Here is a 16,087-nt window from a genome sequence, read left to right as displayed (position 1 = left end):
GACAGGTTTGTCAAATAACATAAAATAAAATAGCACTTTTCTTTCACTTGTTTTTATGCAAAATCCTCTGGTGACTGATACATGAAAAGGACTGCCTTCCACGTTACTGTTTAGGCTGAAATCATGGTGAGCCTTAACAGTATGATGTATGTATGTAACACTATGACATGATGATGTTTGAAGGCTCATCATATTGTCACTTTTCTCTTGTTCCAACTTCTTGACAACCAAATTGAATTTCAACTATAACAATTAAAATCAGTTTTAAATACACTGTCTTTGATTTTGTTGACACATGTCTCTCAAGTCTCTTAATGTCAACAAGTTTTTAACCCAACATAATAATTTTAAAGAATACTAATTATTCACTGCAAGTTATGTCCCACAGCACATGTGCAATCATCTTACTGAAATATTATTATTATTATTATTTTTATTATTATTTATAATGTGTATAATCTTTAAAATAAACCTTAATTATGTCTAAGGGAAAACAAACATAATTTTAACAATAATTAGTGTTCTACAAGTATTATAGCCATTGTAATTAAACACATGTGGGATATAAACCATTCATATTTGTCATGACTATGTGCAGGCAGGAAGGAAAGGGATCCAATATGCAGACTCACAGAGGCAGAACTCAAAAACCACAGCTTTATTGCTGGCAAAAGACAAAACAAAAGTGAAACTGGGACAGCTAGAAACTGTGGATGAAAACAGAGCACACAGGCAAGTATGAGGGACGACGTGACAACGAGCAGGGACACACGCAGACACTAAATACAGAAGAGGAACAGGGCAAAGAGCAGACACCTGGGAAACACGGCTGACACTAATCACACAGACTAGACGGGGGAGAGCAAACAGAACATCACGCACACAGACCGAAGACTATCAAAGTAAAACTGTAAGTACACTGAATTTTACAGACTCAGACCCACAAGTAGACACTACGACAACACGGACATGACAACAGAGGGAACAAAGACATGTGGGACCAGGGTAGGCACAGGACAGAGGGGCTAAAAATACAAACAGAAACCAAAATCACAGGAAACTCAAGATACTGGATCAAAATGACCCCGAAATGTGACAATATTACCATAATCCATTTATGGCTACACACATTTTGACTGGTGTAAAAGTGGTCAAATCAAAAAAGGTTTAGCTTGAACTGAGAAACATAATGTTTCCTTGTTTCTTTTTATTTTATTTCTTCTGTTGGAAAGTGTTAATGGTATAACAAAAGTCCATCCAGAAGACTGTAGCACTTACAAAAAAGCATAATGTTTATGCTTGCAATATAACCTTTAGTTTAAAGTCTGCCTTGCGGACCAGTCCTTGTAATATTTTTGTGTGTATTTGTGTGCGTGTGTGTTTTCATTTTTGTTTTTTTACATTTTGATAAGATTTTTATTTAATTTACAGTAAAATAACTCTTCTCCAAAGTTGTTGCTTTTCATGAGCTTCTTTTGTTTTAAAAGAACTGCAGCTTGAGCTGTGGTCAGTTTTACTGTGGGAAATGATGCATGTGGAAATCTGTCGTCGAGTTCTGATAAAATCTACTCAGCACCTCCACTGTGATACACATGGATACAAAAATTACTTCTTTTTTTTTTTTTTTTACAAAAACATCTTTGTACTTTCTTTGTTTGGGTGATTGGAAATCAAAATGAAATCAAAAAGAAATTACAAAGAAAGACAGTTTTCATTTTCACTTTGCATTATATATTTCTACAATTAAGCGTGGAACTGGCATGGTCTAAGGGTATTTATGTCTCTAAAGTTAATCGTCTCAGTTTGTGTCATGGACCCTGAGTCCTCAACACTTTCTATCTCTCTTTTTTGTTATTGTTATGGTCTCAAAGTTTTGGTTTTAAATTTGACTCCTTGTGATGTAACTGGTTTGTAAAAAAAGATTTCTGTTGTGTCCCATTTACACAGTTTTGGTTCATGTTTTTATTCTGATTCTAGCATGTCGAGCTATAGTTTTACTGTATTTTTCATATGTCGTGTCCATCAGCTTTAATAAGCAGACATATGACCTAAATGTACATTACATAACACATGCATAAAAATAGTTTCAGTGTATTTGACCTCTTGTTCTTTATTCTGACACAGTTTCTGTTTTGAGTTTCTCACATGCTTAGTTCACTCTGTAATTTCTCTGTCTGTTCCCACATCTCTGATGTCACTGTTTCATCTGGTCTCTTTTGAGTATTTTTCCCTAAGTTACTTTCTGCTTTGCTTTGAAATTCAGTTTTCTTACTTTTTACTGTTTGTTCTCATCTTTGTCTTGTTCCTAATCAACTCTCCAAGTGTATTTTTATGCTCTACATCTGTTTTCATTTGTTTGGATTTTGGGTCACCATTTAATTTGCAGAAAGATTTGAACATGAGCAGAAAATCTATAAAATTCTACATAAAATTATCTATAAAAGTGCTGCGGTTTAGAAATGAAAACATATGGATGTTTAAGCAGGTTACTTACAGACCTACTCTCATGTTTGGAACCAGGCAAAAACAGAAAGGAAATCGCTGCTAAATGTGTGCTGTCTTCTGTCAAGACACCCGTACCTCCTCATGCCACATTCAGGTTTCCACCTCTGTGTTTTTATTGTCAGACTATACTAACGTAGTTTTATATGCTCTCCACCAGGAACCACTTTTTCTTTTTTCTTGTATTGAGATATTTTGATATATTTTTGAAAAATATCTTTTATATATATTGACATTAAAATAACAAGTTTAGTTAATCAACCATATCCTATTTCTTTTGATTTTGATTTTATAAAAATGTGTTATTACAGTAACAAAGTTGCTTTTTAAGAAATACATTTTGTTTTATTTTAAAAGAACTCCAGCAGAAGCTGTGGTCAGTTTTACTATATGCATGTGAAAATGTATGACGGGGTTTTGTGGAAACCTACTAGCACTTCCAGTCAGCTGGACTCATTGATACAAAAAATTAACTTCCTCCTTCGGCTCAGTTTATATTTGAGGAAGGCACTCCTGGTCTTCACTGTCTTGTTTCCTCCGCTGTGTGACCCTTTAACAACAGAAGTTCAGCTGGTTTTTACAAACACGTGGTGGTGAGAATTCTTTCAGTTTATTTTATTAATCTTCTTAATTTCTTTATAATCTGGGTGATTGCAAATTAAAATGGAGAGAAATTACTACATAAACCCTCTTCAAGTTTACTTTCACAGTATGTATGTCTAATATTTACTATTTTATATTTTCTGAAACTAATATTTATCAAAGAAAAAGTAACTCATACAGTCCTGTCTGTGGACACTTTCTGTCATGATCTCAAAGTAATGATGTATCTGAGTTAAGAAGTCTCGGTGAATGTAACTGAGCAGTTGTGTGTTAATGTTCTAGATGTTTAAAGTTGAAAACTTGATCTCTTATTCAAATCTGACTTCTTGTCATATTGTTGAGTCTTTGATTTCTGTTTTTACTTATTGGTTTTCCATGTAAGAAGTTACTGTTTGCAGTATTTTGGATCAAGTTAATATTTTTAGTCTGGCATCTTGAGCTTTAGTTTTACTGTAGTTTTAAAAAATTATTTCAATACAGTGGTCCCTCGTTTAACGCCGGAGTTACGTTCTAAAGAAAACCCACGATAGCTGAAATCAGCGAAGTAGTGAGCTTTATATTTTACAATTATTATAGATATTTTAAGGCTGTAAAACCCGTCACTACACACTTTATACACTTTACTCAGACAGGCATGAACATTTTCACACTTTTTTCTGGTGTTTAAAAACTCTCAAAATTCAAATTTTAATAGAAAAAAAGTCCAGTATTTTAGAATAAAACCAAAGGTCAAATCCTGTTTTCAGGTCCAGAACATGGAAATAGAGCAGCTGTGAGAGAATTCAACATTAATGAATCCATGGTACGGAAGTAGAGGAAGCAAGAAGAACAAGATGAGTGAAGTTTCAAATATCGGACTGTTTTATTTCGTTTAATGTGCCTTATAATCCAAAAAATACGGTAACTTCTACCTTCCTTTAGCATGTCCAGAAGTCCAGCTTTTTGTGCGATGGTTAGCATCTTCCTCTGCCTTTTGGGTGCTACTGCAGGTGCCTTTGACGGTGCAAATCGCTTGGTCGACATTGTTGTGTTTGTTTGGGAGAAAACTTACAAGTATACAGCACAGCACGTCAGAGTCACACTGCTAGAGATCGAAGATTTATGTAAATTTGACAAGCTGAACGCATTCTGTACTGTGCAGGAGACACAGCAAGGAGGAGATTGATTAACAATGGTCTACAGCCAATTAGGACGCGGAACACAATGCGTTGTAAAAAGAAAAAAGCGTGCAAATTTGCACACAAAAACTCTGCAAAACAGCGAAGCCGAGAAAGGTGAAGCGCGTTATAGCAAGGGACAATTTATTTTGAGCCTGTCTTGTTCTTCAGCTTTAGTAAGCAAAACCATCTGATCTGAAAAGACTGTTTTTCCAAATACATTAGATTTGCCAAGAGGCACTCTATAAACTCTCTATGGGCCCAACTTGTTATCTTTTTTTGTTTTCGTTTATTTATTTATTCCGATTAATAGTTAATAACCATGTATTTTGTAACCATATTAACACTGCAGCTTACAGAGAGTTATGATAAAAACTGTGGAGGAAGTCAGGAGTGGCAGGGAACTATGTGAGAGTGGTGCGGGATATGCATGAGGGATGAAATTCAGTAGAAATAAAACAGAATACGTGTCTGTGAATGACAGGGACATGGGTGCAACAGTGAAGATACAAGGAGCAGAGCTAGTGAAGGTAAACAGTCTACAAGCAAGATGAAGAAGACGATGAAGGCAAGGTGGAGTGGATGGAGAAGGAGGCAGCATGACTGGAAAGGCTTATAAAATGTTAATGAGGCCAGGGCAAACAGAGAGTTGCTGCAACGGAGGATAGGGTGAGATGAAAAAAGACGATCTGCACTGGCAACCCCTAAATGGAGCAGCTAAAGGAAAATAATTGTTTCCCTTTAAGAGTAATATTTTAGAATTGTTTTGTTATTTTCCTCTGAACAGATGATCAAGTGTCTGGCGATGTCATTACCGAAGCATCTCCTGCCCCTTGCTGCTCTCCTCCTTCTGTCCATCTTTCCCACTGAAACTAAAGTGGTGGCATCAGTGGAAGACTGTAAGGAGTTTTTTCTTCAGCAAACTCCACCACACATCCCAGGAATTTTGGAGGGAGGGATCATCCTGGACCAAAACAGATACAAACTGATTTGCCAGACATTAAATAACACCAGAACATTTGTGACGCTGTACGACACCCAGAACAAGATTCCAGTTTTTTCTGCTGCAAAGTACAGAGGGGGAGCTGGAGGCAAGAGGCCCAAGAATAAATGGATGATCGAACCACAGGTATCAGTAGCAATAACATATAATAGTTACCAGTAAAACTAACAATTAATTTTAGACTAAAATAAAATATTATGAGAGTGTAGTCCTACTTACATGCTATAATTGTAGCTAATCAGGAATCTACAGATATTTTCCATTACATTGTGGTATTCAGAATTGTTCAATGTATTTTCCTAAAGACGTCCTTAATCCTACATTAAATGAGTTTGGCTAAAATTAGCTTAAATTGTGTCAATCCAAGTTTGCTCAGTAAATGAAAACAATCATTATCAGCCAGAAATTATCCGAGGTTTAAGTCCTCTTTTCTTTAAATGAAAAAATATTAACTGCACAGTTAATTTATTTATCAGTAACCATACATTCATCACTATTTTATCCTTTTTACATTTTGACAGCTTGAAAACATACGAGACAAAGGCATTATGAGAAAATCAAACAAAAACATCATCTACAACTACCAGGCTGGAAATGAAGATTTCAAAAACAACCAAGGGTTTGACAGAGGACATTTATTCCCAAACTCATACGGATCCACTCTTATTGAAAAAAGGTCGACTTTTACACTGACTAACATTGTTCCACAAATAGGTAATTTCAACCAGGGAAGCTGGAATAGAATGGAAAACTGTGTCAAATGTGTTTTGAATGAATATTGCCTTAACAACAATGAAAAAATAGAAGGCTTTGTAGTTACTGGAGCACTGCCCAGCAACAATAGTCTCAACAACAAGATCAATATTCCTTCAGTGCTCTGGTCAGCATTCTGCTGCTACAGTCACAGGCAGAACAGCTGGCTGGCAAGTGCACACTGGGGCGAGAATGTGGCCGATGGCCCTAAATACCTGCAGACACAGACCTTAACAGAACTCCACAGAACCCTGGGAAGTGAACCATTTCCTCAAACACAATGTCCTCTTCACACCACTGCCACTCACTTGTACTCAGACCTCTCCTCTAACTGCAATTGCTCCCCCACATCAAGTACATCTTCTCCTACAACCACTGCTATCCCTTGAAGTCCAATATCTGTGTCTTCCACTTCTAAAGCTAACGCAGCAGCCCCTCCCAGTGCCAGTACTGGTCTTTCACACTTCTAGTCCTGCATCTGACCATATTACTACCACAGTGTCCCACATCTACTACCAAATATTATACCAATACCATAAAAGCAATTATTCATAAAAAAGCAATTCTTTGCCCTCAATGAATGAGAAGCAGTACATCTGGGTGAAATACAACTGAAATGTATAAAAACTAGCTTATTAATTCAAATAAAAAATCATTAAGGAAAATATGCTCAGTATAAATGAATGTACAACAATCCAGTAAATGTCATTTGATTAAATTCCATTAAATTTAATTGTACTTATGTGACAAGGTTTCATGGGAAATATATTAAACAAAATTATTGTTATAACAAGTAATTTTCACTCATTGGTACTTGATTCTGATGTATATTTTTCTCATCTTAATTGACAATAAGTGTAAAAATAATTGTTTTTGTGATTTGTTTTGTCTTTAAAATCTTCTGCTTATGATAATTTATTAGCAGTTCCAAACTAACTTACAGACTGTTCAACTTTTCTTTCTCATATTTCACAATGAATGCATTAAATCTAAAAATTCAATAAAATAAAAATTAACCTCCATGATATTTTTTAATATTTGACATTAAATGTGACAGCAACAATGTGCATGCTGTCTGTCTGTCTGTTGGCTAGCAGTCCTCAGTTTTCAAGATATCATATTTGATGGGTTTGTAGCATGAACGTATTCGCTGGAACGTTAAGGACAATTTACTACACAGCAAAAGCAAGACACAAGTAGGCAAAGTTCTTTGTGTTACTCATGCATGAGGGAGACCGGACCGGAGCCAGATGTCGTTCCACCCACTTGGCCTCCGTCGGACTCTCAGACAGGTTCCCCATAGCACTCCTTTTATTGTGGTTACATGAATATGCATAGGTTCATTAACATATGACGTTTCATATAGGTATACATGTGGACAAAGCATACCTTGTCTCTGTGTGTGTGTGTGTGTGTGTGGTGGGGGGGGGGGGGGGGGGGTCAGTGTGTGACCCCATAAAGACTTCCCTAAACCTGCTGGTCTGGAAGTCCAGCAGTTCATCTAAACAAAAGGCACTTAGCCTAAAACTGACATAGCTACGTTTATCCTACCATGAAACAATAAGACAACGTACAACCTCTCCCATGCTCCCAGGATGTGGGTGTGAATGCCAGAACACTCTGGAGAGCACACAAAGCCTTTGCAGACTGCTAAAGATCACACATCCTATCACTACACAATCGATTATACACCTCTAAGCATATATGGTTAAATATTTCCTAATACAAATGACAATAATAAAATCTAAACCCATCAATATTCAAAATGTGTTGTGTGATCTAGATGACAGTAGCAAATGTAACTGATTTGGAGTTTGGTGAAAATCAAGTAAGGGTCACTCAAAATGTAAAAAATCATTAAAAACTTTATATTACCCACAAATATTTTATGGATTGGCTCGGGGGGACACGAGTACCTGAGCTGGCTAAGCATTTGACGTTGACTGCTTGAGTACATTTTATAATCTCAAATTTTTCAGCTTGTAGAAGCCAATGATTTCAGGCAATTCTGCTCCAAAGACATTAAAAATGCATTTCTCTACAGTGTTTTATGATGACTGTCATTAGTGCTTTTGTTTCTGACTGAAATAAAGGACTGAATAAAAAAGTAATTGAGAGAAATCTGACCCTAAATGTCTGATCCTAATACTAAGTTCTAGTCTTGATTTCCTTTGGCTGTGTTTGTAAAAGGAGCAAATGCACTTGATGTGGGTGAGCAATTGCAGTTAGAGGAAAGGTCCGAGTACAAGTGAGTGACAGTGGTGTGAAGAGGGCATGCTCTTTGAGGAAGTGGTTCAATTCTCAGGGTTGTGGTTTTTTGTTTTTTTTGCCACCTCCACGGGACAAGACTCAGCAGTTCATCTGAAATAAAGGGCAAAGGTCACTCTTTCGAGGATGCCAATGTTCACATTTTGGACAGAGAGGACAGATGGTTTGAAAGAGGAGTGAAAGAAGGCATCTATGTCCACTGTGAGCGACCATCTTTGAACAGAGGCGGGGCTTACGACACCAACTCTCTGCCATCTATAATCCCTTCCCAAACGTGTTTAACGCCCACTCACATCCTGGGCCATCTGACCTCAGGAAATCACATGATAGGGTGGAGCCAGGTTTCACAATGAGCTCACCCGGAACTCTGGCTGATTGTGACCCACACCCGCTTTCACACCTTGGCTCAGGCGATTAGAGGATCATCAGGGGGTCCTTTGTCCCTCTGTGGGGGGATACTCCCACTAGGTTTAAATCTGGGACTCTCCACCATTTGACCTTAGAACTGAAGAAGCTTCTCGGATGAGAGGTGAAACGTCTTCAAGCAACTCAAAGAAGTCCAGACGCTTTTCTTTGCAAGCTCCTTAGCCTACGATGACCTGGATGATTGAGAACCTTCACACACAAAACAAGTGGTAATATCTTGTGTATCCACTAGGGGGAGCAGTGTGGAGGCACATTCATTTAAAGGCTCGCTACACCATTTTTATATCATATTATATCACACCATATTTATATGTTTTAAATTTGTTCAGGGATTTTATAACTAGGGCAGATTCAACCTTTCTATCAAATATTAATATAGATATGTGTTTGCAGCAAATGAAAAACCGGTCAGTGATTATTACTGCCTTGCGTTTATGGAAATGAAAGCATGATTGTTTCATTTCACTGCTAATGTTCTTAGATAAAATGCAAAATCAAAATTTAAATGTGCTCCAATTGCACAACAACTATACAATCAGTGCCCCATGCCCCCACAGAATACAATTTTTTTTCTCACTATGCAATCAGGAGATTATTAACAGCTGATACCTGTTTTATACATTTTCTATACCGTTTCTTGGGATTTTGCAATCAAGTGGCGGACTTCAAGGCCTGATTGTCAGCTGGCAGCTGGCTGTCAGTTAACAGACCAACTGACCTCTGGCTGAAAGTGACAATTTTGAATGACTGCATCTGTAGAGCCACCCGTCATTCATTATATTTTCAAACAAACCTAGACAGGAATGTTAAAACTGCTAAACTCAAGGTATTGTAAACTTGTGACATCAAAACTGCAAAGTCAGTGTTTTATACAGACAGCAGACAAACCCAGGAGTAGAAAACATTCAGAATGCTTTTTGAGCAGTCTGAAGTCGAAGCTTGTAGATCATGTGATATTATAGACACCAACCTCATTATTTGTAATTCTGTCCATGTTAAATATATATATAAATAACATACTATTGCAAGAGTTTATATAACAGCAGATAAGAAAGACATGTCGTATAATTGTTTTTTCTCCCCTGATCTGCTGGCACAGGGCCAACAAGGACATCACTGGTGACACATCATCTCCTGCTCCACGTTGCTCTCCTCCTTCTGTCCATCGTTCCAACCGAAACTAAGGCAGTGAAATCAATGTCAGAATGTGACAGTTTCTTTCTTAACAAAAATTCACCAAACATCACAAAGATTTTAGAGGGAAGCATCATTCTGGAACAGGCCAGATACAAAGTGATTTGCGAGTTTTTAAATGGCACCACTACATTTGTGACGCTCTACAACACCCGCAACAAGATTCCAGTATATTCTGCTGCAAAGTTCAGAGGGGACAAATGTGGGAAACCCAGTTACAAATGGATGATTGAACCAGAGGTATAATAATTGTCATAAATAATAATAATAATTTAAAAAAAACAGACCACATTATCAGATATTACAAGTGCAGGTAACAACCTAAGCGGACCTGTAATTAGGTTTTAAACAACACAATTTTCTGGAAACAGTATATTTCATCACAACAGTACAACAACATCAATATTGTACTCTTTCCATTTACACAGCTTGAAAACAATGAAGAGATGAGAGAAGAAACAAGTTTCAGCTTGAAGAATCAGGCTAGTAACATTGATTATGCCAATAGCAATGGGTTTACCAAAGGACAGTTATTTCCAAGTACTTATGGATTCACTGAAATTCAAAGAAGATCTACTTTTACCCTGATCATGTTATTTCACAAAATGCTTCATTCAACAGGAGAAGCTGGAAGAGAGTGGAGAACGGCATTAAATGTGTTATGAATAACTACTGCGGTAACAACAGCTATACAGAAGCCTTTGTAGTGACGGAAGCACAGCCCAGCCACAAGAAACCCATAACAAAAGGATCAATAGTCCACATAGGCTGTGGTCGGCATTCTGCTGCTACAGTGATAGGCTGAAAAATGGCTGGCAAGTGCACACTGGGGCCGAAACAATGAATATAACGAAGATTACACACAGACTAAGACTTTGGAAAGCCTCCGTATAAAAGTGGGAATCAAAGCATTCGATGAAAGACAATGTCCTGGAGAAACAACTGTCACTGAGCTCTACCCACAACTTTCCCCTGATTGCAACTGTCCATAAAAACATAAATGTATAAACTACTGAGGGCTGAGATCTATCATCAGTTTTAGACATTTATACATGTTGTGATGAATATGAATAACGTTTATTGATTTGATTCAGTTTGTAATTGCTTCTTTGCATCAGGCTTCATGACATCAAATAAAGATACAGCATATTAACCTTTGTGTAAATCTGGTGTTATCAGAAACATTTTTGGTAAATGGAAGGAAACCATTCATGTTAATTTAAGCTGCTTAAATACAAAACTTTTGTTTGAGTGGTGACAGCTATCATAAATATCAGAACAGACAGAGGTAAACACTGGAAACACAAGAAGAAACATCAAAATAAACAAACAATATGATAACAGAAACCGGTTAACATAAAAGAAAAAAAATGGAGAAGGATAAAGAGACTAAAACAATTTCTAATAATTAGATTTTGATTAAACATGAAGGCTCCCTGTCTGGTTCTTGGTCCCCAACAGAGACACCACCATTAAAAAAGAAACCTTGGACTCCCCTGTGATTCTACCACAAATAATACATGTATTTGCTTCAGCTTTGTTACGTTTAAAGACCGTGTGTTTTTTAAGATGCATGATGACACTCAAAATCGACTGACTCAACATTTCCACTTTGGTAGGCAACCAACAGTTTTCTGATCACAAGAAATCAGGCTACAACAACAGTTACACATGACATAAAGGTTAAGAACTATCATATAACAAAGCACAAAGGCAACTTTAAATCTAACTAAAAAAGATCTGAAGCTGTATTATAAAGTGCACTCATATCTTTTGCGTGAGTCATTTTAGCATTAGTGAACAGTGAGTATTTTCTGGCAGCAGAATGGTCAATGAAGTATTTTGACAAAATACTCTAAGAGCTCAGAGGAACAAATGAACATGTTAGCCATTACAATTTCTTTAATTTCATTTCAAAATAAATTCTTCAAATGTTTGAGAAACAAACTGATCTTTGTGGCTGCTGTAGATTCACAGCAGCAGCACCATCACCACGGCCAGAGAGACAGAAACCCTCAACACAGGAAGTGAGTCATGCAGAAGAGGGGAGTGAAAAGGTTCAGGCTGCCCACCTTCAACACAGGAAATAAAGAAAGATATAGTTTGGTCTCGATACAAATACAGCAATAGCTATGTGGTTGGCTTTTAGCTGAGCTTAGTAGAGAGAGCACATCTGAAATATTTGCTTAAAAGTCCTAACATCATCTCACCTCTGACAGACAGCCAGCTGTATGGTGATTCTCCAGTACCAGAGACATTACACTTGTAGGAACCTTCATCAGATTTTGAAATCTTTGGGATAGTCATGACTCCTGTAGAGCTGTGCCCGATGAGGAGGTTATCATTATAAAATTCAGCTGTGAGGTTGGATAAAGAAGTCTCCCTATATGTGCAATGCAGAGTGACGGCATCGCCCTCCTGCAGATGATGGACCGGACTCTCCAGAATCACTTTACCTCCTATATGAAAAAATAAATATTTAGAGCTTTAAAGGTGCACTTTTGAAAAAAGAAATTCATGCAGCAGAGGTGGAGCCCAAACTTTCATAGAGCTTCTTGCGTAAGCCAAGACATATTCTAATCATATGGGCTAAAAGAAAAATGCCTTTCTTCAACCTCAACACCTTTAACGTTCGAAGGAATTCATTTCAACCACTTCAAGATGATAATGCTTTTAAAAGCTTTTAATTTCAATATACTTAGTAACCAATTTCCCCTGGAAAATAATTATTTGACCTATACTATTTTAAATGCTGCCTGTACTTTTAGCTTAATAACTGAGCTAACTAACATTTTTATTCATACCATAACGTAATAATTATAATAGATTGCATTCATATAGCGGTTTTCTAGGCACCCAGAGCGCTTTACAATTCCACTATTCATTCATTCTCACATTCACACACTGGTGGAGACAAGCTACAGTTGTAGCCACAGCTGCCCTGGGGCAGACTGACAGAAGCGAGGCTGCCATATCGCGCCATCGGCCCCTCTGGCTAACACCAGTAGGCGGTAGGTGAAGTGTCTTGCCCAAGGACACAACGACCAGGACAGAGCTATGGATTGAACCGGCAACCTTCCGGTTACAAGATGAGCAATATCATATTGCTCAATATCAATACATATCATATTGTACTATTAGCTAATTATTTCAACTTTCACACTTTTAGCAAGTATTTAATTGCTTTTCTTTTTCAAGTATTCACTTTTTAAACACTATCTATCTATTGTAATCAATAGGGAATTTTTTGGAAGAGTATTTTCAATGCAGCTTGTGGGGATAGGTTAATTGGATAATCCAAATTGCCACTAGGTGTGAATGTGCGAGTGAATGTGAGTGTGAATGGTTGTCTGTCCCTGTGTGTTGGCCCTGCGACAGACTGGCGACCTGTCCAGGATGTACCCTGCCTCTCGCCCTATGACAGCTGGGATAGGCTCCAGCGCCCCCCGCGACCCTGAAAAGGATAAGCGGAAGCGAATGGATGGAGTATTTTCAATTACATAGTAAAGTAAATACATACTTTATACACAGTGGGCCAAAATTCAAAACTAGAACAAGGTCGCGGGCTAACATTAATATTTATTGAAAAATATATTCCTCCAGATTTAAGAATGAATCTCTTCTTATGGACTCAAACAAGTTTTGCTGAAAAACTGAATGTGGAACAAGCAAAGCTTAATACTAAACAATGTATATATTAGCTGTATAATACCAGTAGGCCAGCTCTAATAGTAATTTGGTATGGCTTCGCGGGCCAAATGTAATTAGGCTGCGGGCCAAATTTGGCCCGCTGGCCAGAGTGTGAGACCTATGTAATAGATGAAAAAATATAAACATCGTAGTCTATATATGGCTGTTAGTAAATGGTTTAAATGCTTTTTTCCTGTTGAATTTAATGGTAATCCTCTGTAGTTTGTATAAACTCACCAGTAACAGTGATGTTGACAGCTTCAGTGCACGCTCCAGCTCCAGAATCACACCAGTACAACCCACTGTCTGAGGGGTAAGCATCTTGAAGGAAGCAGTGTGACTCATTTTTTGAACCCCAGTGTTTGGAACACTCATGATTTGTTTTTATAGATGTGTTTCTCTTTATTGTCCAATCAGAAGAGTTTTTATGCTCTCCACAGCTCAGTGTAACAGACTCATACAGGAAGAACTGAGATCTGTTGGGAAATATTCTCAGAGTGGCTGAAAGAAACAGAGAGGTGAGACAAGTTAGTTGTGTTTACAGAGCTGTATTTAAGGGCAGAACAATGAGGTGGGCACAGTTTAGTCTGGCCACCCTATGCATCCAAGGAAACACTGACAGGGGACTCCTCACAATTGAATTCAAATGGATATATGGATTTATATAGTATAACTCCCGACTATAGTATAACATTTTTGCTGTGCTGTTTTTCCATGAACAATTGTAACTGCCCACTTCGTTTGAGAAAATTTTATGAGTTTTACTGCTGATAATTGTTTTTTTTTTTCAGTTGTGTGTTGCATTAAAAAAGCTAATTAAAGGTGATGGTGTAGATATACAGCAGGAAGCTAGCACCATAAAACTCGGAAGCTTGAGGAAAACCCAGAACTTGTAACAGATCAGGGACAGCAAAGGATAAAGAGACTAAATAAACACACAGGCAGGTGACTAAGGAAGAGGAAACTGGTGGGAGCACATGTGACACTAATCACAGGAGGAGGCAAGTTAAAATAAAGACAATGCACATAGAGCAAGGGACTATTAAAATAATATAGAAAAGTAGCACAAAGAGAGACATAGACAAAATAAAAACAAACGTGGAAACATTACTGAGTGGGGAAACAGAAATAAATAAAATTCAAAACCCAGGAGCTGCCTTTTTTATTTGAGAAAATCAAAAATGAACATAAACATGAAAACTTTTTAAAATGTTGTTACTTTTTTCTCTGACAGCTGTATTTTGGAACACAGATGAAGCACTACCTCAAACAAATTAAATTTTACTGACCTTATACTAAATGTATTCTTGCCACCAAACATGGTACTAAAACCCACAGCACTGACATTTCCTTCCTCTTTACACCTTTGCAGCTTCTGCATGCTACCCACAAAATAGTTGCATTACCTCCCACAAGGTTTCATTTTAAACACTGGAACATCTGGTTTTTCATCTGTGCAGATAAGTTTGTAGCTGTATTGATGCCATATAAAATTTATAAGATGAGTTTACACATTTTAAATTAATAAATACAAGTTACATGTACTGTATTTATTTCAACTAAATCAATCTACAATAAATCGACATGAAATACAGTACCTTGCATAGAGTACCTTTTTGTAATGTACCTATTATAAAAACCTGTAATAAAATACTCTATTATCAAACAAAAGCAGATGCCCACACAGAAACAAATCACAGACTTCACACACACATTTACAGTAGTACATACCAATAATAGTGCAGAGAGCAGTTATCTCCATGCTGCTTGGCAGGTGTTTGACCCACAGACAGTTTCAGGGGGGTTTGTTCACAACTCAGTGCTGACTGTGAAAAAGTCACTTGACCAAGATGTACGTCATCAATTTATTTTTTAAAACTGCAAGTGTCAAACACTTACATTCTCCACCATAAAGATATAAAGTATATCAAAGTGAAGTTATAGAATATTTAATCCTTCCTAAAATTTGAATCAAAAATATATAACTGATTATTTTTTTTCTTTTTTGAGAGTTTTGGGGAGTTTTTTTTTAAAATATAAAATTACATTAGATAGAGTGCAGTGTTCAGAGTACTTCAAAGTTTTTTGACATTTCTTTGTCTGATTTTTATCAATTACTGTCTTCCTCTATTCCGATTTGTGGAGTTTGTGCTGTTTTGCAATCACAGATTGCATAAGGGCAATGAATAATGTCAAAAAGCTCTACCTAAAATTTTGATACCCACTCATGTAAATGTGGTTTGCATATACTCAGACAACAACACAGTTTTTCTACTGTTGCTTCTATGCACCACCACAGTGGATTTTAATACATTAAAAAAAACAGCATTACCACGGTGGAGAGGTTTGTGTGCCCAAGTGATCCCAGGCGCTATGCTGACCAGATAGTTTGCTTCTCCCACTGGTGGGGTCTTTCAAGGTAAATTGGTCCTCAGTGAAGGGTCAGACAAAGAGCAACTCAATTGACCTCTATAAGAGAGGAAAAAACAAG

General features: G+C 37.1%; 2 protein-coding genes across 2 annotated transcripts; one reads left to right on the top strand and one right to left on the bottom strand.

Moving 5' to 3' along the window:
• The first annotated feature begins 809 nt into the window (after positions 1 to 809).
• On the top strand, positions 810 to 6,702 carry LOC146579594 (endonuclease domain-containing 1 protein-like). Its single transcript, XM_085269517.1, has 3 exons — positions 810 to 910; positions 5,050 to 5,391; positions 5,787 to 6,702. The coding sequence occupies exons 2-3, from the start codon at positions 5,050 to 5,052 to the stop codon at positions 6,405 to 6,407; spliced, it is 963 nt and encodes a 320-aa protein (XP_085125643.1). The 5' UTR covers positions 810 to 910; the 3' UTR covers positions 6,408 to 6,702.
• A 5,037-nt stretch (positions 6,703 to 11,739) lies between these two features.
• Positions 11,740 to 15,358, bottom strand: LOC146579593 (low affinity immunoglobulin gamma Fc region receptor III-B-like). Its single transcript, XM_085263710.1, has 4 exons — positions 15,328 to 15,358; positions 13,834 to 14,097; positions 12,117 to 12,365; positions 11,740 to 11,978 (listed from the first exon to the last, which is right to left on the bottom strand). The coding sequence occupies exons 1-4, from the start codon at positions 15,356 to 15,358 to the stop codon at positions 11,878 to 11,880; spliced, it is 645 nt and encodes a 214-aa protein (XP_085119836.1). The 3' UTR covers positions 11,740 to 11,877.
• Positions 15,359 to 16,087: the final 729 nt, after the last annotated feature.

The sequence above is a fragment of the Mchenga conophoros genome, linkage group LG3 (assembly GCF_057382185.1).
Source record: "Mchenga conophoros isolate Kocher_MC1m ecotype Shallow Benthic linkage group LG3, M_conophoros_male_GT1.1, whole genome shotgun sequence".
In the NCBI taxonomy this organism is placed as follows: Eukaryota; Metazoa; Chordata; class Actinopteri; order Cichliformes; family Cichlidae; genus Mchenga; species Mchenga conophoros.
This window is presented reverse-complemented; position numbering and strand designations above follow the sequence as displayed.

What these genes read in the sequence shown, in the direction of transcription:
- LOC146579594 (XM_085269517.1), top strand. Translation starts at nt 5,050, where the DNA reads ATGATCAAGTGTCTGGCGATGTCATTACCGAAGCATCTCCTGCCCCTT. An exon ending in AATGGATGATCGAACCACAG is followed by an intron (nt 5,392 to 5,786) that starts GTATCAGTAGCA and finishes ACATTTTGACAG; the next exon opens with CTTGAAAACATACGAGACAA.
- LOC146579593 (XM_085263710.1), bottom strand. Translation starts at nt 15,358, where the DNA reads ATGGAGATAACTGCTCTCTGCACTATTATTG. An exon ending in TGCTCTCTGCACTATTATTG is followed by an intron (nt 14,098 to 15,327) that starts GTATGTACTACT and finishes TGTTTCTTTCAG; the next exon opens with CCACTCTGAGAATATTTCCC. An exon ending in TGTCAACATCACTGTTACTG is followed by an intron (nt 12,366 to 13,833) that starts GTGAGTTTATAC and finishes TTTTTCATATAG; the next exon opens with GAGGTAAAGTGATTCTGGAG.